General features: G+C 37.9%; 1 protein-coding gene across 1 annotated transcript in view; it reads left to right on the top strand.

Annotated features, from left to right (window-relative positions):
• The window catches only part of atrnl1b (attractin-like 1b), a 55,103-nt gene that overhangs the window by 17,086 nt on the left and 14,128 nt on the right, over window positions 1-23,889 (top strand). The window contains exons 18-26 of the mRNA XM_026315487.1: window positions 2,178-2,411; window positions 3,554-3,691; window positions 6,805-6,898; window positions 12,351-12,403; window positions 13,831-13,925; window positions 14,071-14,149; window positions 16,142-16,299; window positions 18,240-18,301; window positions 21,993-22,071. Of these exons, the coding sequence (XP_026171272.1) occupies window positions 2,178-2,411; window positions 3,554-3,691; window positions 6,805-6,898; window positions 12,351-12,403; window positions 13,831-13,925; window positions 14,071-14,149; window positions 16,142-16,299; window positions 18,240-18,301; window positions 21,993-22,071 (992 nt within the window). The remainder of the gene's footprint in view (window positions 1-2,177; window positions 2,412-3,553; window positions 3,692-6,804; window positions 6,899-12,350; window positions 12,404-13,830; window positions 13,926-14,070; window positions 14,150-16,141; window positions 16,300-18,239; window positions 18,302-21,992; window positions 22,072-23,889) is intronic.

The raw sequence follows: 23,889 nt of genomic DNA, 5'->3' as shown, positions 1-23,889 counted from the left end.
ATACATAAACACCCTTTTCTGTATCAATATTTTACCACATCAGACAACATGGCTGTGCCATTAACACAATGTTTGTTTCATCAAGATGGGTCAGAAAAGGCGAATCCCCTGAAGCTGCTTTAAGTTCAGACTGAATATTAAACATGCAAGGTCGAGTCGACTTTCCCTTATTCCTTGTAGCATTTGTGCTGTTCATTGATTTACCCTTCTGTATTAGAACTGGCCTGTATTGTCCCTACACCAACTCCCCTGTTACAGGTCTTGCATTTTTGCTGTAGGTGTCTGTGTACAATAGGTGAATATAGCTGCTATGATTTAAAATGTATTTATTGGCAACTATCCTGATCATTTTTGTCATTTTTTCAAGCAAAAAATCAAGACGTGCAGTTAGTTTTTCATATGTGAGGGTTTACTGTTTTTCATGTGATCCAGTTTATGGTAGTAAAATTAACCTGTGTTTTGAGCTGTTGGTGTGTTGCAGCCCACGCCTACAGACAGCTGTTAAATTTAGAGCTTTTGTTATTAGTTGATTGATTTTTTTTTTTTTTTTTTTTTAATGCTGTGTTGCTTTGGTGTTTAATAACACGATTTCTTGAGGTTTTAAGAGGTCCTGGGTTTACTGCATCCACTGTGAAGAAACAGTAATACTAGAGAAATGATTTGTTAAGTCCATATATTCACAGAGGGGAACTTGTTGATTTAAAGTGATATGTATCTTTTGCTGAGTGCAGGGTGCAATGCAAGACATGTTAAGGCACATAATCTAATTTTGCCCTCAGATGTGCAAAACCAGATACTGAAGTAATTTGTGTTTCAGTCAGTGATTTCTGTACTCATCAGCAAAAAGACTTTACAAGTGGAGTAACATCTGGCAGGCAGATTAAAGTCAATGCGACACAGGAGATGCTGAGCAGCTAAGTGGCTGTACATTAAACTGATCTCCTAGAATTTGACCTTAAAAGTCACATCTTGATGTCATTTGTGGCTGAATATAAAACTGCAAACAGAATTGAAGTTAAACTCATTTAGCATTTTAAAATGTGCTTGAAAGCTTCCATAAATAAATTCAGAGTTGTCAGTGCTGTCAAAAGAGCCTCATCACTGGTAAAAGCTGTTAAAACTGGGTAAAGAAATACTTGCTTTACTCTAGACCCATTCATAATCACCATCCAATTTATGTAACAGCTCCAGGCATCAAATTTGCTTGTTCATGTTCACACATATTGATTTATCTGTCAAAATCCATGTGAAAGATATGGATTTTGTTTTTATGGTAGATTCTGTATTTCAGCATACTTTTGTGCTGTGGCAAGACAAAAGCCCTTATCTAGCCACATCTTTTCTCAATGGTATGTTCCCGAGAAATGTTCCCCTCACATCCTTTCGTCAAAACAAACTTAAATGGCCTTACTTTGTACTGATTGCTCATGCGTTGTCATGGTTTCACATCCATTAGCAGAATAGCTGGGGAATTGTTTGACATAAACTGAGGTAAAAGCACTCAATGTTTGTCTCCTTAAAATAGTAGTGGCATTTTCTCCTCTTAAGTGTCTGTCTGGCAGGCAAGTGGCAGTGCTGAAACTTGTCAAGCGATTTAGTGGCCTGAAAGTTCGTCACCCAGCTGACAAAACAGCATCACTCCCTCACTCCCTTCGGTTTCTGAGATTAGAGCAAGGTGCCACTTCACACATCACATTTTACCCTTTCATTGAACTTTGTTCAAATCACAAACTTTTCACTGACTCTGGTTTAGTGACACATTTTCTGTTTCATTCTATGGCTATTTAACGTTCAACACTTGTTTCTTATCAGCTCTCAAATCTGTTTTCCTGACAGGTCACTAGTTTGTGTTTTAGTGCAGTGCTCCCAAACCCACAGGACCTCTAGAGGCTATGAAATGAATTAAACTGTGTGTTTAAAAGGCCCACATCTTACAACATAAGATCCTGAAAACAACAGCCATTAGCATTTTATGTGCTACAACATTGCACCATTGCGCTTGTTGCTACTTAGTTTTGTATGCTGCTTGGTTTCCAATGTAACTGTTAAATAATCGCTAAAATGCAGCTAAAAGAAAGGAGGTTAAATAGTTTTGGAATGGTGTCAGTGAAGGCCACAGCAATAGGTTAAATACATAGTGGTAAGAAATACAACACAAGTCTCTTCTCTTCTTTTAGCCCAGAACTGTTCAGGCCTGCGGACATGTTCCCAATGCCTGGAGCAGCCTGAGTGCGGCTGGTGTGGTGATCCTAGCAGCACAGGAAAGGGCCTGTGCATCGAGGGTTCATACCGGGGGCCCATGAAGAGAGTGACAAGGCAGGGCCAGCAAGGCCAGTCCCAGGACATGACCCTGGAGCTGGGCAGCTGCCCTAAAGACAAGGGCTACGAGTGGGCCTTCATTCACTGTCCTGGTAAGGGATCTACTTCCTGTCCATCTTTATGAAATTACAGATCATGTGTCATGTAACTGCTTGAGGGGTTGATACCTATTGAGCGTCATGTTTTAAGTTTAAAAAGATGTTCTTATCAAGGATTCTTGTTACAGCTTCCCTATGCAACCAATCCCTCCCCACTGACTCCATGTAACCTTATTCTAGTATGCCATTTAATGCTTTCATCAAGCCCCAGTCCATACAACCACATGTAAGGTGATAATGTAATGACTACTAGTTGTAATTTGAGAATGTGAGGCGCACTCAGTGGCTCAGTTGTATCAATAATGTGTCAAAACGTTGAGAAGCATTGTATTTTGTAAGATTTATATCACTTAGGCATTTTAGATGGTTTTACATACAATTTACATTCCAAAACCTTTTAATTAAATTGTACTGGCATAAATTGTAAAAGATGCAAAGTGTTTTTGAAAACACTGAATTGTTGTGGCCCCCGTTCCATTGTGTAGATTACAGTGTAACACACAGAATAACAAATTTCAAAGGTGTAAATAATTGTACCAATTCAAAATAAACACTTGATTATCTTACTGATTTGTCTTAGATAAAACAAACACTTATTACTTGTATATTAATTTTCCATTAGATGTCTAGTCTGTGTTTCCAAAAGGACACTTAGAGACGGGTTAATTAAAAGTTGCAGCCATTTAGAAATATTTTTAAAGGTAGGTTTGATTAAATAGTAATAAAGACGACATGGTAGACACAAGCTGCTGACAGCTCTAATGGGTTTGTTATTTTCCAAACCCTAGAATGAAGATGTGTTGTGCTGTTTAGGTGTAGGGAGTATGATCAACATGACTGCGTGACTTGGACACAAAATATTAAAGGGGAAAAAAAACACTCAGTAGAGTAGGTGCTTATGTGACAGATGGAGATCATGGCTGCAGGCATGTCATCAGAAATTCATACATCATGTTTCATACCATTAAAATTAAAAATCCACGTTAGTTTCCTGTTTTCTGCAGCCGCAGTGTTACCTGCACTAAGCATGTGGTGCCTTTGGTAGCCACGAGTTGCTCAGATTTATATTCATTTATTCTTTTTAGATATCTGATTGAAAGGCAGTTTCGTAATCTCTCTCTGTTTTTTCCCCCCAGCATGCCAGTGTAATGGCCACAGCACGTGCGTCAATGGCAGTGTGTGCGAACAGTGCCGTAACCTCACCACCGGTCCACACTGCCAGACCTGCATGCCTGGTTACCATGGAGACCCGACCAATGGTGGCAAGTGTCAGGGTAAGTGCTACGTCGCCATAGAAATGAGTTATTCTGCACCCATAAGAGGTAATGAAGGTATTTGTTATTGGTGAAGCAGTCAAGTGATGTATTTTATCTCCAACCCCCTTTAACCTTTCATCAGTCCCCTGTGTACTTTTCATGTGTGTGATCGTTAAGTTTTAACATAGAATCACAAATTACCTTCTACCTTTTACAATTGTTACTAAACCTGCTGCACTGCATGTAAATAATTCAACTTTAAGATGAACATCATCTATTTATTTAACTCTAATTAGTTTAGTTGCATGACAAACAAACAGTAATAGAACGTCATAACCGACAGCAGGCACTATTGTGTATTGATTAGAATGAATGCAAACTTGACTGTCCTTTTTGATAATGAAAATATTACTCCAAATGTTTTAACAGGAATAACAACTGAAGGGAAAATAAATGTCTGGTTTCTGTTGGTGTATTTTTGGTTCTGCAAGTCACAGATAGGAAAATGTCAAGATTAACTGTGTTTTCCTGACTTTGAGTGCAGAGCAGATGCGTAAGCTGTGGGAACTGCAGGTGAAGCTGAAGGTCGAATACTCCTGTGTTACTGTGCTTTTTCACCTCCAAGACATATCATTCTAGGACCAAGAAATGCATATATAACATATATCTTGATCAAGGCCACACAACCACACATATATATACAGAACTAGCTGGCTACAGATTTATATATGTCTCTTCTGCGTAATGCAGGATGAATTTCCTTGTGAATTATACAGTACAGCAGTTCCAGTTTTCAAAGCTAATGCACATCATACTTGCTGACTTTATTGTGGAGAATATGTGTAAATAGCACAAGAATGCACATTAAATCAAATGTGAAATGATGTGTGTGTGTGCTTGATAACTGCCTTAGGATGTGCTTCTATTAAACACAGTGGAGACTGACTAAAGTCTGGTAATGCAGCTTCCCATACCCATACTCACTTACGAGCCATGAATAGCATTCCTGAGAAATTACACGGTGGCTGTCCTTTCACTTGCCAGCCATGACACACACACACACACACTCCATGTACGTACACACCTGGGAGCTTTACGTGTCAGTTGTTATCTTATAGTATGGGCCATAATTGTAACATGTAAAGTGAAACTGCCCAGGTGAGCATCTTTGAACAGGATATTCTTTGCAATCTTTGGAAGCCCTGGGACAAAATGAGTCAGAATCATTATGTTTTATTAGTACATGCAAATATATCCATGCTTCTGTTTGAATTCAATATTTAGAATATTCCATCATTTGTGGCAGCTGCAGGGCTAAAAAAAAAACCTTGACCAATCATTTTATTTGGGCCTAACAAAACCATTGGTTGGCTGACCTGCTAGTCAGCCTACTTCCTAGTTGCGCACAATCACACTTGCATTTAAAGCATGAGCATAATTTCCCATGAGGCATTGCAAGCAGATATATTACCATTCTGCTAGCTACAGATAGCGAGCTATGGCAGAGAAAATACCTACAGCAGCTTTTTTTTCTCTTTAGAACTTCTTTTTATTTTGTTTTTCACAACGCATACAAAATTAAATATGTCATTACAGGTTATGACATCATCCCAGATACAGAAATAGTTTTGCAAGTCCTAATAGTATTTGTATTACTGCCTAATACAAGAACCAAAGAAAAAAGCAAAAATGAACAGACCAGAAAATTATATAGGTGCAGTATAAATCAGCAAAAAATAAGATGAAAATTTAAAAGAATAATACATGAATAGTAATAACAATAATAGTTCAAGGCACTTTATAATTTTATATCAAGAAAGGTGACCGTATTTACAGATAAGCTTTTTTAGGGAAGGAATTGTCGTTTCAAGATCAGATAAATACAGTAATACATCCTCAGCATATATGGACAATTTACGCTGCTCCCCATTTATTGAAAACACCTTAACATTATTGTCGTCTGATTGAACTGTGCCAAGGGCTCAATACTGATATCGAACAACAGAGACGACAAAGAGCATCCTTGTCTGCAGCCGCGTTCTAATACACATCTGTCAGACAAAGTGCCATTCACCGTCACAGCAGCTTGCCGGCTGAAGTACAATGTCTTTATCCATTTTATAAAATTTGGACCAAATCAAAATCTTTGCAGTGTATGCCTATACCAACTTTTGATCACAAACAAAAGAGTATATTGAAGAAAGCTAGAACTTAAATTAAGTTGGAGGCTGTGATAACTAAAACGATAATTAATTAAAGGTCAGGCTTTGTGTGTTCATGGGCTCTGGAGGAGTGGCTTTGGAAAGAAGACAGAACCAAAGGGTGGGATTTCTGCTTTTGAAATCAACCCTCCTCTTGCTGTGTTTTCCAGAATGTGTTGTCAGTAACAGTTTTTTGGAGAAAGTTAGAAGAATTGAAGTTTAAAAACTGCCCCGTCACCTGAAATATTTGTATCTTATATCCAGGGAAATTTGCTACAAAGGAGGTTTAGGGGGAAAAACCATGTTTACTGATCCTTGTATAATACACCTTCTCAGTGTTTTAAAGCTTAGTGATCTGAAAGGAATGGGTCAGTTTTTTGTGCCGCAAATACAAACCTGAAAGGATGCCACACTAGAAGCACGTTAGGAGGCAATTCGCTCATCTTTCACACATCCGTTGCTGCGCTCTTTATATTCCATGCACACATGCCTTGTGGGTATTGCAGTGGCCTATGTGGGGGAGATCTGATACATGTCCATCATGTATCAGATCTTTGAAGTTCAGCCAATCTTTTGGGAATTACTCTTGTTTACTATTCTACGCAGATCAATATCAATGTCATCCATGTGTCAGTACAGCAGTAGAGATTTTGGTAGCATATCTTAACACTGCAGGCAATGAGAAAAAGAAATGTTACTGCACAGGTTGTCTGACTCTATAGACTTTGCTTCCTTGGGAGGTCTTGATCTCGAAAGTAAGGTTGGAATAGTCTAACTGACCATGTGCATGTACACAAGCACACTCAAAACAAAGCGGTTTTGTAATTTTTGTGTTTTGCTAATCAATACTGTTGTTGTCTCCCTCTCCTCTCTCTTACACTTTTCTCTCCCTCATCTTCTTTTCCATCTGTGTTTCTTTGCTTCTTCCAGCTTGTAAGTGTAATGGTCATGCAAATGTGTGCCAGGTGTTAACTGGCAAGTGCTTCTGCACCACCAAGGGGATCAAAGGAGACCAGTGCCAGCTGTGAGTACTTTGAACACACACGCACACACACACACACACACACACACACACACAAAAGCAAGGAACTTCTGTTTTTTATTTGTTTGTGATGTGTGTATGTGTGTGTTTCATGTTATAATTGTTGTAAAACTCCAGACCTGCTGCTCATGGTGCTGCTTTTTTTAGTATCGGTTCCTTTTTTTTTAGAAAAAGAAAGAAAGCTTGAGATCAAATAAAATATATACCATCAGTGTTCCAGCTGAAATTCACTCACTTGAGGTGATGTCAATCAAAAAATGAGTCTTTGGGCTTCCTGTCACTGGATCGGTCACTTGTGACAGAAACCTGATGAAAAAATCAGTGCTGTTTTAAAGGAGATCCATTTTGATAAGTGAGAAATACATATAGGGTGTTATGTGCTGTCTGTAATATTATGCATAAATTAGTCTGCATGCAGCCAGAATCAGAGCTTCCCTTATGATGCTGAGTCCCCTGGAGATTTTAAAGAGGATAGACCCATATACATTAAACAAATTAATCTCTTGCTTATAGTACATCATAATAGATAGCCAGTAAATCATTGTGTCATACTTTTTGACTATATGGTACTTTTACAGCACAGTTTTTAAAATTAGAGAAATGTTTGATTAGGAGTGATTTGATGTCTTTGTTTAAATGATTGACAGACATGTATAATAACAGCTAAATTGTACAAGTTGAACTTTACTTGATCTTTTTTTGAATTGTGACAGACTTGGACTTACAGTAAACCTTTTGTTTTATATAAGGCTGCCACAGTTTATATAAAAACAAATAATTGAACTGCCACCAAAGTGAGTTATAATTTTCATGATGCAGTCATGATCATTGATTTCTGTCCTCTGAGAGCAGCTCTGTTCCTTCTGATATGAGGCTTGGTTGCTGTAATGGTGTGGAGAAAAAAAAAAAAAAAAACCATTGGCATTATTGTCCTGAAACTCCACTTCCTGGATGGTTTCTGCTGACTCGGTAGACTCCCTCAGTGTAGGAGGACCATCTCCACTTAGCTGTCTGCTTTCTGACTTGTAAGCAGAATGGACCTTGATGTTTTTAATACCCCTAATGCAGTAAAAGTTATAAAGGGGTCACAGCCAAACATTAGCACACATACACTCCCACTCACTATGACATGGTTTTGCCTCTCTCTGTCTGAAATGCTGCATGTGTGCTCAGGTTTTGCCATCAATTATTGCCATCAGTGGTATAATTTCACACATTTTCAGCATTTTGACAAAATACCATTTTAAATTCAGTTGAGACATCTTCTTGGTTAATACAATAACAAGATGTTAGTCAGCAAAAGTAACCACCTGTAAGGGTAATAACTGTATGTATTTGGCATGCACTTTATATAAACCATGTTTGCTTTAGCTGAAGTAGATTAGTGTCGGTGATTAAAAGAATTACATTGACATGGAAGTATAAACATGTTGTGACATTTTTATAGAATTACACATGCTTTTTGCTACTCTGAATATTGGCAGCTCGATTCTGTACTTGCCCAGCCTGTGTTTCTGCATTGTGGATTTCTAAATACTCAGTATCTGCCATGTTTTTTGTCAGAGAATAAATGGATCAGTATGTGTCTTAGGAGCAGTCATTTGACTGGAACCAACAGCACAAAATCTCTGTAGTTACCCTGAGCAAGTGGCAACCAGTGTGTTGGAACAGACAAAGATCCACAGAGAAAGCAAAGAAGACAAAAGAAAGAGTTCAGGAAAAGGAAAAAGCAGATGAAGGAGTGTGGGTAAGACCTCTTTAAAACCCTTGGTGCTCTCTGCTGACTTTGAGAGTAAATAAATGACAGTTTGCACAAATGACAAAATGTCACATTAATTTCTGCAACCAGATGGAATGTAGTGCAGTATAAAGCAGTGAAGAACTTGGATAGCAGGTGGCTAAGAGTTCATTCAAATGACTCATTCTCTGTCCTGCAAAATCAGAGTGGGGTATGAGAACAAGCCAGGCACCAGCAGGCCAATCATCATCAGCCAATAAGTGGAGGGAGGATGTACCCATACAGCTTTGGAGCTTTGGGGAGGTTTATGCCACCCATTACTGATTATCAGCTTAAACTTTAACCAGCTACATAAGCTATCAGGATATGATGTTAATTCAGTCTCTTTTACAGACTAATTTGTTTAGTGGCTTTGTTATGAGCAACAGTTATTTTAGTGGTGTCTTTAGTCTCAAAATCAAGATAAAGTTTTATATTCAAACATGTTACGGTGTATATATATAGTCCAGGTGTAATCTCATTGGTGTCTGTATGTATTGATTTACAGTTGTGGCAGGATGGTTGCCATTCCCTTTTTGTAATTTAATTTCTGGTATCTCATTACATGTAATCAGTGTCTCACCCAACCCCTCACAACATCCCCAGCAGTAAACCTTAAACAATGACCTCTACACAAGGGTGCTCTGTCTTTTCAGCAGTGTACACCAAAGTACACACTTGCTTTCTCACATGCATGCACCCCAACCATAGAGACCATTAGGACCACAGAATAATAGCTGCGGTAATCAAGTGAAGGGAGCATCAGTGCAGAATAGAATAATTTTTGAAAACAATTGATGAGGTCCATGCTGTGTTACAGTGATGAGTCCAACATGAGTGCTGAGGGAAATATTTTTCATTAACGTGCTCATTTGGATGCATACATTATTCAGGATTGTTATTGTAGTAGGGGTAACAGTGGGTTGCTCAGAATGCGTGTACATATGTGCTTGTTCCAACATGCACGTGTGAAGGGCATCTTATGGGTGCATAGCACATTTCTTCTGTTTGTGTGTGTATATTTTGCCTGTTAAATTGCAGCGTGTGCACAAACACAGACAAAGGTTCAGGTTGAGTGTAGATCAAATTAAGATACTGTGGAAGAGGATTGCCTGGAGTGCAGATGTGTGCACGCATGCATGCAGGTGTAGAATATATTAAGATACAGTGTAGAGGACTTGCATTATACACTTCACGATGAGCATGGGTATGAGTGTGTTTTGCCATCTGCAAATGCCAGGCATCTGAAACGCCCCAGGAGTGATGTTCTGTAAGGTTCAAAAGCCTATGGTGGCATTTGTCCTCCATCTTTCCTACCATGGCAAAAGAGCACTCTACCCTGTCCTTGCCTGTATAACATTAACAATAAGAGCTGTGGAGCTGGCTCCTCCCAAGCTCAGTCTTGTTTCCCCATAAGATCATTCAGAGCACTGATATGTCCTTCAAGATTTGATGGTTAGATATCCTGTCAAACTCATCCTTGATTATATCAGCTAATATTGTTAAAGCACACTTTTGTGCACTTTTGCTTTTGTGCAATGAGCAGGTTCTGTAAAATAACTGTAGGTGACACACAAAGCATCATTTCTGTTAAACTTTGCAGTTCAGGCACTGTAATAATTAAACTATAAGCTCAAGTTACAGTTGTAGAACTTTCTTTCTCATGATATTTAAGGTGTTGATATGCATCAGATGTGATATCGCCACCCACGTCTAATCTTCTAATTGACATCTTTTTGCGTAGTACTTTTGATCATGTCTTTCTCGTGAATCCAGAATGCTGCAAAACAACAAATGTTGCATTATTTTTAGACGCAGAGTCATCCTCGTTCGCTATAACATCACTGACAGCCACCTCCTCCTCAGCGGCGTTCGTGTCCTTCAGTCGCTTTGCTTGCATCCTCCATTCCCTCCTTTCCACAGTGTTTTTGTATCTGATGTTCTCTTTCTAACAACAGTGAAACAAAATCCATGTGATAGTAAATTTCCAAATTTTAGATTGCCTTGTAACTTTTCATTACACATGTTCCAGTGCATGCAGGTGGAAGGTTTATCAGGTGTAGTACAGCAAAGTGTAGTTCAGAGTGATTGGTAGAGAGTTAAGTGCACAGATAAAGAACACTGATTTCCAATGAACACTGCCATATGTCCATGCTCATTACAGCTGTTGGGAAAGCCGTGGTAGCCTGATAAAACACCTTCTCACACATGCATACCCTCAAAACAGGCGATTTCAGTCTGCGCATGAAAAAACAAATTATTTTACTTGGCAGTGCTTCATTTAGAAGTAAGACTTCTTTGGCTGATGCCATGATATTGTTGTTTTGTGAAAATCATCCAGTTGTAAACTGCAGTGGTTTGAACAAACAGCGTGACCTTACAGGACCTAAGAAACCCCATTCGCATATTTCAGTTTTACAAATCAACAGGGCAAGGTAATCAAAGGTTGTCACTTTAGAGCTATATTAATCCAGTTGTTTAAATTTCAACAAAAAAAGCATAAAACAAAACCCTTTTCAGTGAGTGAATAATTTGTGAATAAGGGCATCTTTTCATTGTCAGAAATCATTTATTTTTTGTACTTGCCAACACTATTAATTTCTTACCTCATTAGAAAAAGAAATTGTATCTTTTATTGCTATGTCTTGTAGCCTCATTTCCTTTTTTTGATGATTGCCATGCCTCCCCTGTCATTAGTATCTGGACAACAAGCTACTATACTGAGTTTTGGTACATGCAGATGTCGACAGCTGTCAGAACTGACCTAAACTCACCAACCAAGTCTTGTTTAAGATATATATATGTATATTTTAATATCTTGGAAACATAATGAATAACCAGGGTGCAACACTTCACATTGTTCTTTTTTCTTTTCCTTTGCAAGGTTTTATTTGAATTTTTATTTGTTTATTTTTTCAAAGTGTATTAATGTTTTTTGTTAATGCTCATTTTTGTAATTATTTTAAGAGATACACCATAGTTTACAGTAGTGGATATACAACTCTAGAACTGGGTTTTTCCCCAGACTTTTAGTTTTTCAGAGTCAAAAGTCTTGAGCTTTCATTGTAAAATTTGAATCCTAAAGCTCCTATTATTAAGCTTGAGTTGAAAAAAGTTTAAACTCACCCCAGGCTTTGTCTAGCCTGTTTTTGAACTTTGCATTCTTGGCTGACTAGCTGTGTATTTCTGAAACGTGAATGAGCACAGTCTTACCTCATCCAGTCTTCAAACAGGATTCCTTGATTGGTTGTTCGTGATTTGGCTTTCACATGTCAGCTTAGTATCATATTCCTCATATGATCGATTAAAAGTTTGTTGACGTCAATTGTTGGTGTTTGTGCCCAGGATTTTAACAGATTGAGACTGAACTATTAGTTGCCACACACTGTGCTCTGTAATCTGGTGGTAGGTAAATTTTGTTGCATGTCACTGTGTTCCTTTGATAAACTAAAGGGGAAAAAAAAAATCTAATTAACTTTTATAAACTATCAGATCATTTCCTGTTTGTCAGAAGTAAGAGTTTTGATGAGGCGCCAGCAGCAGGAGCTAATGCGCTGGTACTTGGCATACATTGCTCCTGATAAGAGGCATTCTTGCTCTCAATCTGTTAGCACCCTTCTTCATCTTGTCCTCTTCTCTCTGTTTTCTTTGCTGCAGATGTGACTCAGAAAACCGTTACCTTGGCAATCCACTCAGAGGAACCTGTTACTGTGAGTAATTCTCCACTGGAGACAGCTCATATGTACTCGCACACAGATCAACACACACACACACTCACACCTCCCTGGTTATTCTTGGCTATTCTGTCTCTGTTTTCCTCCCTCTCTCCCCCCACTTCTCTGCTTCCGCTCTTCTGCTCAGGGCAGATGGGGCATTTTGGCACTTTGGCACCAGGGGCACTTGTTCGGTGACAGAATGACTTGTCGTGAAAATGTCAAGTGCATCAGGAGTGAGTGATTGAGCTAATCAAGGAGACGGAGGAGTAGAAATTCCCCACTTGTCTGTTCACTCACTCAGTCACCCACCTACTCATTCATTCATTAACAAAGTAGAATAAATGCTCGGTCGACTTGATCTTTCAAGATGAAGTGATGCAAAAAGCTGCATTATGAAAAAAACAAAAGAGAAGGGGGGGGGGGGACACCCGGTGGTGACACTTCTGTGCCCGTATTCCTGTGTATATTGTACATGTTGGTTTTTGTGCTTTATGTGTTTATTTGCATGGTGTGGTGTCCTTCACAGTGCTGCAGTACTAACCGATTTGTTATCTGCCTTTCAACACTCTGCTACTGACAACAGAGGCCGTGCCAAGGTTTTTTTCCCCTTTGAAATGCCATAGCCTGACACCAGGCTCAGTCAGAGAAAGACAGGAAACTAAAAGCCTGGAGCTTGTTTTAACCTCTGGACACCACTGGGGTTTTTTCTTGAGCTCTGTTATGCAGTATTGTAAACATGACACTCCATGACTATCTAAAAGGGCACTGACCACGGATTAACATGCTTCACTGACTGTGACATTATCCAGCTAATTCACTGTGTGTATTATGTGACTTCTCACTGTATCTGGTGATTTTGAGCTCCTTTCTGTTATCTCCCAAGATGTTTGCCGATTATCGCCCCTTTCACTGTCATGTGCATACAACACTGCGCATGGTACCAGAACAGGACAGTCATACTACAGAATGGATTAAAGGACCATCCCAGAATATAATTTTCAGTTGAAATATTTTTTCATATTTGCGTAAATGATTTAAGGGAAATAGTGAATTCATATGACAATCTATTAATTAGAAATACTTCATTAATCGCTGCAGGGGATCTTTTGAGCTTGCTGTCAGGGTCAGGTCTTCATACTTGTTCTCTGCTTGATGAGAAAATTGTACAGCCTGATTGCAGTCATTGGATTTGATTGCAGGCATTTTGATTTCACTTGTCTCTATCAGTCAGACTGTGGCTTTGCGAGTTTCTTTTGATCATAGCACATAGCATACATCTCTATATTTATGCTGTCATAGTAGTCTCTTGTCGTGTACGCCACAGCCAGCACCTGAGATTGTGTATCTTCCTTAGAAAGCTGCCGCTCCTCATTAAGTGCAGTATATTGTCAAACAACCTTTGTTTTCTATTGTCTTGACAGACAATTTATTGATTGACTACCAGTTCACCTTCAGTCTCATCCAAGAGGATGATAATCACTACACTGCCATTAACTTTATGGCCTCACCTGAGCAGGTAACTATTTCAGAACTCATCATTCTTAGTCCAGCAGCAGTAACTCTCAATCTCAATTTAATGAACTACAATAATATTGTGGGGGTTTTTTTGTTTGTTTTTGTGTTGTTGTTGTTGTTGTTGTTGTTGTTGTTATAATTTAAAGGCAAACAAGAACTTGGACATGTCCATCAATGCATCGAACAACTTTAACCTCAATATCACCTGGTCAGTGGGATCAACAGGTAATTAACAACTTAATTATGCAGTTTTAATGAATGTAAAAGCTGTTATGTATTGATTCCAGTCACAGGAAAGCCAATTTTATAGTTTTAGTTGTGAATTTAGTGGATGCGTTTTTCACACCCTTTAACTTGAAGCAGGCCATTGGATAATGAGTTTTCTTTCCTGCTGTTGCAAATTCGCCAATTAGTCTGAAAATACATATTCCACATTCAAACTCTAATGCACACATTTGCCAAGAACACCAAAAATAATTATGCAGTAACCTAATGATGGTTTAACAAATGGTTTTAGGGATTCAGGTTAAAAGTTCAAGGAAATCATCTCAAAAGAGTCATTTTGGGGTCTTTTAGAATTTACAAAAATAAACATCATATATTTTTGCACTGAAAGGTCAACAGAGCAAATATTCAAAATCTCAGATGATGTTCAGACTCACAGTCTTACTCTCTCTCACCAAATGACATGCACACATTTAGCCAGAGAATCATTAAGAAACCATTTTCATCCACAGTGTGATTTATACAAACAGGTTAAACACAGCCTCAGGATGATGAGATGTCTTTAGTTATTGTCATTTCACTGCCACAACAGTGGAATAATGAAATATGTCAATGTGTTTCTGATTTCCATACTACATTAACATATGCAGTGTACTGTATGTGATATGCAGAAACCCTTGTTTGATCATTTTTATTCCCTTTGGAGTTGAATATGATAATAATAATGCACCCCCATTTTTTAGTTGTGTAATGTGTCACTGTTGAGTGGATATTATAGGTCTCCTCAGGTTATACACCCCAAGGACACTGCAGTCTCAGTCCCGCTGTTTATCACCTGCTCTAACTCCCTCTCAAGTCATCTCCCACTTTCTCCATCCCCACAACACTGACATTTTCCAACCATTAAAACACGTTAACCTCCTGGGCTCCTCTCCACCACCTTAACCTTTTCTGAGCGTCGTCATCATTAATATTTGAAGATGAGTCCCCTCTCCCCGCAAAGATATTGTGTCTCAGACGGAGCAGGAGCCTCTTCACAATCGACAACAGCGTGGAGCGCATTTAGGTGGGGGGAGGAGGGTGATTTCAATTAAGATAAATGTGCTCACGTAGCTTCACTCAACCTGTCATTTTCAGTTCTTTTGTTTCACAGCTGTGGGTTAGAATGTCAATGCCAAAGACCCACTGACACAAGGAAAAAAAAAAAACTGTGGAACATTTAGATAGATGGAAAATGGATTTTTGGTGAGAAACGCATTCATTTGTATATCATAAGTGTTAAGAATCATATAAACAAGATATTGTCCAAAGTTTGCACTTCAGATTTGTACATATTGAGTTTTATCCCAAGAAAATTTCATCCTCTATTGAATCCTTCTCAAAACAGTAGTAGCCCTTTTGTACTAATTACCATTTTTGGACTGTTGTATTATGCACACAGTAATGAAACACACCACTCCAGTCATGAATACTGAACATACACAGCACTGAAAAGAAGCACTGTAATAAATAGTTGAACTGTGCAAAATTTTGCTGCCCTTATGCCGTCTGCATCAGTCCTAAGGACATAAAATGCTGAATTCTGAGACTCAAATTTACAGAATGCATTAGTTGATAGAGGTGACATGGATTCAAACGATGAATATGTGCTAACATGACTCAGTCATGACCTATGGACAACAGCATTTCACTCCCTTTTTCAAGCAGTGTTTTTCTCCCACGTCCATGTCCATTTAACAATAAAATATGGACTTCATGTGTAATTACACAGTAAATTCTACTGTATTAAGTCAACCAAAATAATGTTTCATGCACTTAAGACATAATAATAATTTCTCATGAGTGATTTCCTGTTGTCTCAAATGGCTTGATAAACCCATTAATGGATTCATAATAATATGTTGCACTCAGTCCAGCTCCATTTCTGTATGTAGGTGAGCTCAGTGATTGCTAAATGGCAATGTACTCAACATGAACTGTTTACCTCAACAGCTGGAACCATCTCTGGAGAGGAAGTACCCATTGTGTCCAAAACTAATATCAAGGAATACAGGGACAGTTTCTCCTGTGAGAAGTTCACCTTTAGAAGCAACCCTAATATAACCTTTTATGTCTACGTCAGTAATTTCTCATGGCCCATCAAGATCCAGGTAAGGACTGTGTTTTTTTTAAATGGCCAAATTAAAGCATCGTGTGATCTTTTCTAGACCTTTTGCATGTTACTTATATGCATTTATTCATTTATTCACTGTTTCTTGGATAAACATCAGCAACAATCTTATTTCTTAAAAAGTTTATGTGAGTGAGAAGCTTTAGCTATTACTTAGAAATGTGATATAATTTTCAGTTACTAGTTATAGCACACATTGGCCTTTTTTGATAATTAGCCCACTCCTAAAATTTGATTTTTCTGTTTGTTGTGTCCCTCCCTTTAACATTATAGGGGAGTGGACCATGGTAGAGCAAAAATATCTTTAGGGTCAGTCCATCTATGGAGTCTATCTATAAGCCTGTTATAGTTTCACTTCAATTTTCTGTCCATCTGTCACATTTATCACTGTTTATTGTGGACTGTCTTGAATCATTAAAGCAAATGGCTTCTGTAACAGCATATGGTCTTTTTTCCCATTAGCTTGTATAATGCAAAGAATAAAGTATCTATCTATCTATCTATCTATCTATCTATCTATCTATCTATCTATCTATCTATCTATCTATCTATCTATCTATCTATCTATCTATCTATCTATCTATCTATCTATCTATCTATCTATCTATCTATCTATCTATCTATCTATCTATCTATCTATCTATCTGTCTATCTATAATGCAGCAATAAGAATTTAGGCTTCGATGATGTACATGTTAAAATCAGCAAACGTTAAAGAAAATAGTGAAGAAAAGTATTCAGCTGAGATTTTTCTGACATCATGTTGTCCAAACTGCTTAATAAAACATCATTAAATGATGCCATTCATCAGCTGAGATTGATGAGCTGAAATTACATTAACCCCAATCATATTGCTTCGACCCCAATATTATGTGGACAGCAGGAGTGACAGTACTAAATAGAACTGCCTCACCTATTAAAATCACAGCAAAATGTGTTTGTAACGTGTGCTTTTGAATCATATTAGCTATGTCAGTGAATGTCTCCTTTCATATTTGTGAATCTCATTCTGCACTTAAAAGTCAAAGTGAAAGGTGGCAGATATTTGTGAGGGCAATAAAAATCAGCCTAGTACGATTGTTACCATTAGTCTAGTAAAGACTATGCTCTGTCACATAACCTTAAACATGCACATGCATCTCACTGTAGCCAAACCCAATAGGATACACACCATAATAATAAACCAATGCTGCTGCCCTGTTTCAGAAACCTGTGATGGGCTGAATCTTCACTGATTTACTTTTTAAAAAAATCACATTAACCCGTGCATTTTAAATGTGTGCCTCATAGACATTCAGGACAACAAATGACCACCTAAATAATAAAAATAAAGAACAATTTGTGTCTTATTACCCGACCGTATTTGCTAACAAGCAAAATCTAAATAAAAGATGTAGATGATGTTTGTGTGCCTAAATGCTTTAAAGGCAGAATGTCTTCGAAGCATCTACAGATTAATGTGTGTCACTGTGACGTGACCTATGAGATATGCTGCCAGGGCTGTGTAGTTTCAGTTTTAATAAGGGAAAAATACATTCCTGACTGATCATTCAACATTTTCTTTACAGACAGATGCTTTTATAACAGGTCACCCAGACACTCTTGTATATGTGACCTTTTAGCAGGCCTACTCAGCTCTTAATGCAAACTTGACCTATTGACACCAAATCATGTTAAACTCTTCACAGTGTCACAGACCAACTGGGATCATTCAGTCAGAATGAATGAAAGTTCACTGAGCTTTTTCTCTCTTGGAAGTAAATTATTGTTTGTGAAGAGATTTTATGTATGAAGTTCAGAGTTGGTGTTACTGAGAATTCTGCACTTTCTAACAGCATAATGATCCGTATGTTCATATGCCTGTGACTGTTACTGTCCTGGTATTTGCTTCATTGTCATCCTCTTCTGTTTCTCAAATAGATTGCCTTCTCCCAACAAAACAGCATCATGGATCTTGTCCAGTTCTTCGTGACATTTTTCAGGTCAGTGAGTTAAATATTTATGTTACTTAGGTATATGCACTTAGACATTTGTTTTAACTGTTCTAAGTCAAAGTACAGCCTCTTCATTCTCCACTTGTGTCTCTCTGGGCTTATTGCTTGTACAAACCTGAGCCTGTTGGACAAGTTGTGTTAACCCGAGTAAATGTAAATGCTTCTTCTATCTTCAAGGAAGTGATTTTCCTCTCTCGAGTGGCATATGAACTGCCGGTAAGCATTTAAATAGGTGCATATTTCTCTGCAAATGCCATCAAAAGGAGGGCGTGGGTGATCAAGATATGAGGGCTCTTAATGATTTTTCTTCACGAGAGCTGTGATGGAAATCTTTTCTCATTGAAATATTTAAAATGAGGATATTGAGTTGTCTCAAAAGCCCAGTAAAGTCTGAATAAATTAAGAAGATGTGAGGATAATTGCAAAATATATGCTTTAAGTTTGATATTGGCATTTTTGAAAGGCTTCAAAAGATTGCATTGAGTAGTTATAAATGTTTTAGCACCACAATAATTGCCTCATTACCTAACCCAAAGTACTATTCATGCAACAGTCCTTGAAATGAATTCTGGTGTATTTGGATGCAGATATTTCAAATCCTATGTCAGAGGAGGTGTTTGAGAGAATCTGAATTGAATTCTTGGATTTGCAATGGACACCCATGGATAAATCAATTGTGGCTAAATTAAGCTGGTTTAGTCAACGTCATTGATAGGGGCAGTATTTGATATCTAACCTGACACATAACCATCATGCAGTTTCTGTGCATGTGTCTACATTTTTAAGGTGTGCAGCCCAGAATAGCTGATAAGCCAACATATTATCTGCGTAGGTGTCAGGGAGGGAATAGAAGATAGTCTTTGCCCAAGGCACCTGCCCATCATTGCCCAGTCAACAATAACTTTCCTGAAAAGCTGTCACACAACCAGTTGTCGTCTGCCTCCAACCGATCAAATTACGGTTAAATAGCCAAATTCATATATTCTTGGAGGGAAAGGGGAGAGGGACAGAGCATATTTGATCTAATATTTGCTTGCTTTCTAAATCCCAAGGAAAATGCATCCCAGGCTTTGGTAACACTGCTCATAGCATTACTTTAATGCCTGCTTCATTTTGTGCATCTATTTGCACTAGTTTGCATTTCATTTCCTTGGTTCCTTTGTTGTTTCTCTTTCCTTGCTGGTTATACCAATTCCCTCAAGTCTCTGCCTGTGACTGTGTCCAGTTCTCACTGACCCGCACACTTGGCTGGCGGGGGGGGGGGATGAAAAGTCCTAATGCAGTCGCAAGCAGTTGTGTGCATGTGTGGGAGGTTTGAGGAGTGATGAACCTGCAGGAAACATAATCAGTCTGATGACAAAATGTCAACTCACCCCACAGGGTTTCTACACCTCCTTGTATGAGAAAAAGAGGGTGAAGAAATAACAGTGTGAGCAGGAAATTTCTCCCACTGTTTCCTTTCTGAGTTTATTGTAACATCGGCTCATGTTTTCCTCTACAAGCTTTCAGACAGTTAGTGTTTTGCTCATTTCCATGTTGCTTCTTCATTTTAGTGACTTCATAAAAATATTTACATATACAGAGTTGTAATATATTTACAGTCTGATTGTTTTATGCATTCTGATTAGATGCTGTAGAAACTCTTTAATGGGATACTTGCAGTGGAACTCCAGGGTCTCATTTATACTAATTAACAAAATCATCTTCATTCCAGTCATGAAGCTATGTGAGTGTATGCATGTGCATATTAGTGTCGCTCTGTTTACAGCACGTCTGCGCAAGCACTAGACTTGAAGAAGTACATATACCACTTATTTATTTTAAATGTTTTAAAACCCATAAGAATAGTAGGGATGTGTTTCTTTTTCAGTATTTTCAGCTTCTTGTATCATGTTACCATCTTTTCAGGAGCCTAAAGAGCCTTCTTTGAGTGTGTATTGATAGTATTGATTTTTTTTTTTCCCCCCTTGTGGTATCTGTTAGCCTTGCGGTTACAGAAATGAGCACATAATTAAAAGAAGGCAGTACTAAGGTCAAGTTTCTTTCTGTCAAAGGCCAGTTTTTTCATTCTGTCATATAACTACTAAAAACACGTACATGTAATAATAACAATGTACAACAGTATAAGGAACAGTAGAGCTTGTAAATAAGTTTATCAGTAAGCTTAGAAAATTAATTATAAGGTGTGACTGCTTCTTGCATGTTGGTCTCCATCACAAGTGAATGTGCATTGCTTGAGTGACAGAGTTCACACCAGCTGCTATTGTACCGACAAATCAACATATCCCATATTCATAACTACTTAGAAAACTTTCTATTCCTCCTTCACTACCTTAGGAAGCCAGAACATGAATGATTCCAGAACAACTTTTATTAACTGCGAAAACAGAAGGAACAGCAAAGAAGATTTAAGCTTCTTTAATCTCTAAAGCCAAATATCTGTCAAATATTTTTGTCACTTTTGCCACAAAATCTCATTCAAACCCCCACAACCCCTTCTCTCCATTCACTATCATCTTCAAAGGTGTCTGAGATGGTGCAAATACTTCTAAAAGAATGAAAGGGTTTCCCAGCATGTGCACCTCTAAAATAAATTCCCGGTGTAGTGACAAGATGTTTGAAGCACTGAATTTCCCATCAGTCAACACTTTAATCCTACTCCTTGGTCTCCTCCTATTTGCTGCAATCATCTGTGAGAAGCTGTATTCTCTACATGCTATCACACTCCTCACAGGCGTTGTCACCTTCTTCAAAGATCTTGGCCAGGAGATCGAGCAGGTGTGGCAGAAAAACCTACTCAAGTTTTAAGTATCAAACAAATGGGCCCATGCAATCAGTGCTAGTCATGAGTCTCTGGTGAAATGTGCCTATTGGACCAGACGACCAATTTTAAAATGTGGCATGTCCCAGAAGATGAGGGCTGATTGCTCAAATTACATACAGTATGTGTTTCACATCCAAATAGCATTGTTACTGGTCATCGGGAACAGTGTCATGTTCCCTCTAATTGGTTAGAGAGTAATTTAAGGGAAATGATGAAATATGCATTTAATACAGAATATTCCCTCTCTTTCTTTCTGTTTTACAAACATCTCTATGAAAGCTTTAATAATTTGAGGTTATTTGAAAAAAACTATTTTTCTGGAATCTGGAATTATTAAGAGAATAGCAGGGATGTCTCTTTAGCACATCTAATCTTTACATTCTCATCTATCAGGAAGATAATGAAGTGGAAGATCTCAATCAGTCATATTTTTCTATCCCAGTAGCGCTTAAACCTGGCCGAATTTCCCTTGACTAACGATTCTCCTGTTGGGTTATTAATTGAAGTAATCGGCCAGAGTATAGAGTCTACTGAGAAATTAATATGCTGCCTCTTCAAGCCATCTTGTCTGTTTTGCCTTTTTTTTCTAAGTTCAAAGGAAACTTTAGATTTCCCCGTACACCCTGTTTAAAATAGAAATATTGTACTGATTTGGCTGACTATACTGTATCAAAGAACTATAGCGACACAAAATTGAAATGTTGATCCTAAAGAAATGTACTGTTAAAACTAATGCAGATGCATGTGAAAATAAACATGTTAGGCCTACATTATATAATAGCAGGAAAACAGCATGTATGCAAAGAATACATGTGGGCACTGTTGCTTGATAATGTTGCTTATTTTTGTTTCCAGTTGCTTTCTGTCCCTACTCCTTGTGGCAGCAGTGGTGTGGAAGATCAAACAGACTTGCTGGGCTTCACGACGGAGAGAAGTAAGTCCGTAAAATACTTTATGTTCCAATTACCCCTTTAGAAAAAAGTTCTGTCTTTGCAAATCTGCAAGTCTCTTTAATGCTTCAGTTCTTCTGAAACACTTTTCAAGCCTGATGGTGCCTTTAGACACCATGTTTTTATTTTTACCCCAAACTTTATTCAGAAATGGAGATTATGGAATACTGCATTGGCCAGGGTATTCTGCATCGCCTCTTGTTGCATTCTCAATGGTTGGTTTGTACACATGGGTTGTAGAAGCAGTTGTGTTGTGAGAATTGGGTCCTAAATTTCAGATGCTGTAATAATTTTGCTGCAGGCTTTTGTTATTTGGCTCCAAATTGACTATTGCTGAATATCTCTGTGTGATTTAGATGTACGTTTGGAATTGGCAGCCAAAGATTTTTACTACATTTCTCTACCACACCTTAACACATTTGAACTGATTCCAAACAGATTGGAAAGATGAAGTCTGGAAAAGCATAACTGGCACAGCCTTTTCTCAATAATTGCAGGAGGAAAAACAAATGTGGATAAATGAGCCTAAATTGCACTGAACATGTATACCAGTATAGTTACACCAAAAAAGACAGAGGTATATATGTTGTTGCAGTTTCTCCGTTCATGACATCCCAATTATTGATTTGGTATTTTTCCAGAAAGACACTGAATATGGTCAAAATTCAAAATGATCATTCAAATAAACTGTGCGTTTACATTATGTGGACCAGTGGAAAATGCATGAAGGAAGCGAGCAGAGATGCACTGAATGAATTAAGGAAAAAGTGATAGAATGAAACATTAATATTCAGTGTGGGTATGAAAGATGGGGTTGAGAAAAGATGGGGCTGAAAAGGGGTGAAAGATGAGATGATTGGCAGAAGAAATTAAAAGAGTAAGAAACATACTGTGCAGGAAATTGAGGAAAAGGAGCAAATGTATGCAAATTTACCTCAGTGCCCTTAACCCAAACTGCATTGGGGTGGAAGACCCATCATTTCCATCTCTTCAGAGTAAATCCTATATTCTGCTATAGTATGTATGTGACTCAATAGCAGGAAGTTTAATTTGGTTCAAATCCAGACTTGTGACCTGCAGCTGGCTAATAAAGCTCCCACATTTATTTATTTCCACTTTGTAAATGACATTGATAATCATAGGATGTAGATTTTATTTCCTCTAATTGATATATGAAAATAAACAAGAATGATAGCTACCCGTGACTGCGAATCAAGCCTATCCAAAGAATTAAAGTCAATAAAAATTAATGCAGGCAGATGGGCTCACATCATTAAAACTCTGCTCACTTTTTCAGTCTGCTCTTGGAATTCCTATGTTTGTTTCTGCCCTTCAGCTGCAGGATGAAAATATATAACTTCCATCTCTAAATTTCAGGTGATTGAAAAGTTTTGTTATTGCCACCAGCAGTTCTGTGGAATTGCACATCCTGTGTACAGATGCTTCAGAAAATTTCTAAGACATCTTTTCACTTAGTCATTATGGATGTATCCAGTTATCAGTTTAAAATGAAATCAATGAAGTGTGCAAAAATGAAGGGGTCTGAATATTTCCTTAAGAAACGACATAGCAATCATTTGTCATATATATTATATATTGTATATTGGCATTGTAACATGACATCAGTTTTTGTTTTGGAAATTTGATGCAGAGTGAAGTTGACGTTCCATACTGAGTTCATATTTCTGAATTTCAGTCCTTACACCCCAAATTGACTGAGATTTTTTATCTTGTTACCAGCATTCCCAGTTTTGACAGGTTAGATGGTAAATGAACCAAACTTGACAGTTACTATCTGAGGT

This window comes from Mastacembelus armatus, chromosome 19 (genome assembly GCF_900324485.2).
Source record: "Mastacembelus armatus chromosome 19, fMasArm1.2, whole genome shotgun sequence".
In the NCBI taxonomy this organism is placed as follows: domain Eukaryota; kingdom Metazoa; phylum Chordata; class Actinopteri; order Synbranchiformes; family Mastacembelidae; genus Mastacembelus; species Mastacembelus armatus.
This window is presented reverse-complemented; position numbering and strand designations above follow the sequence as displayed.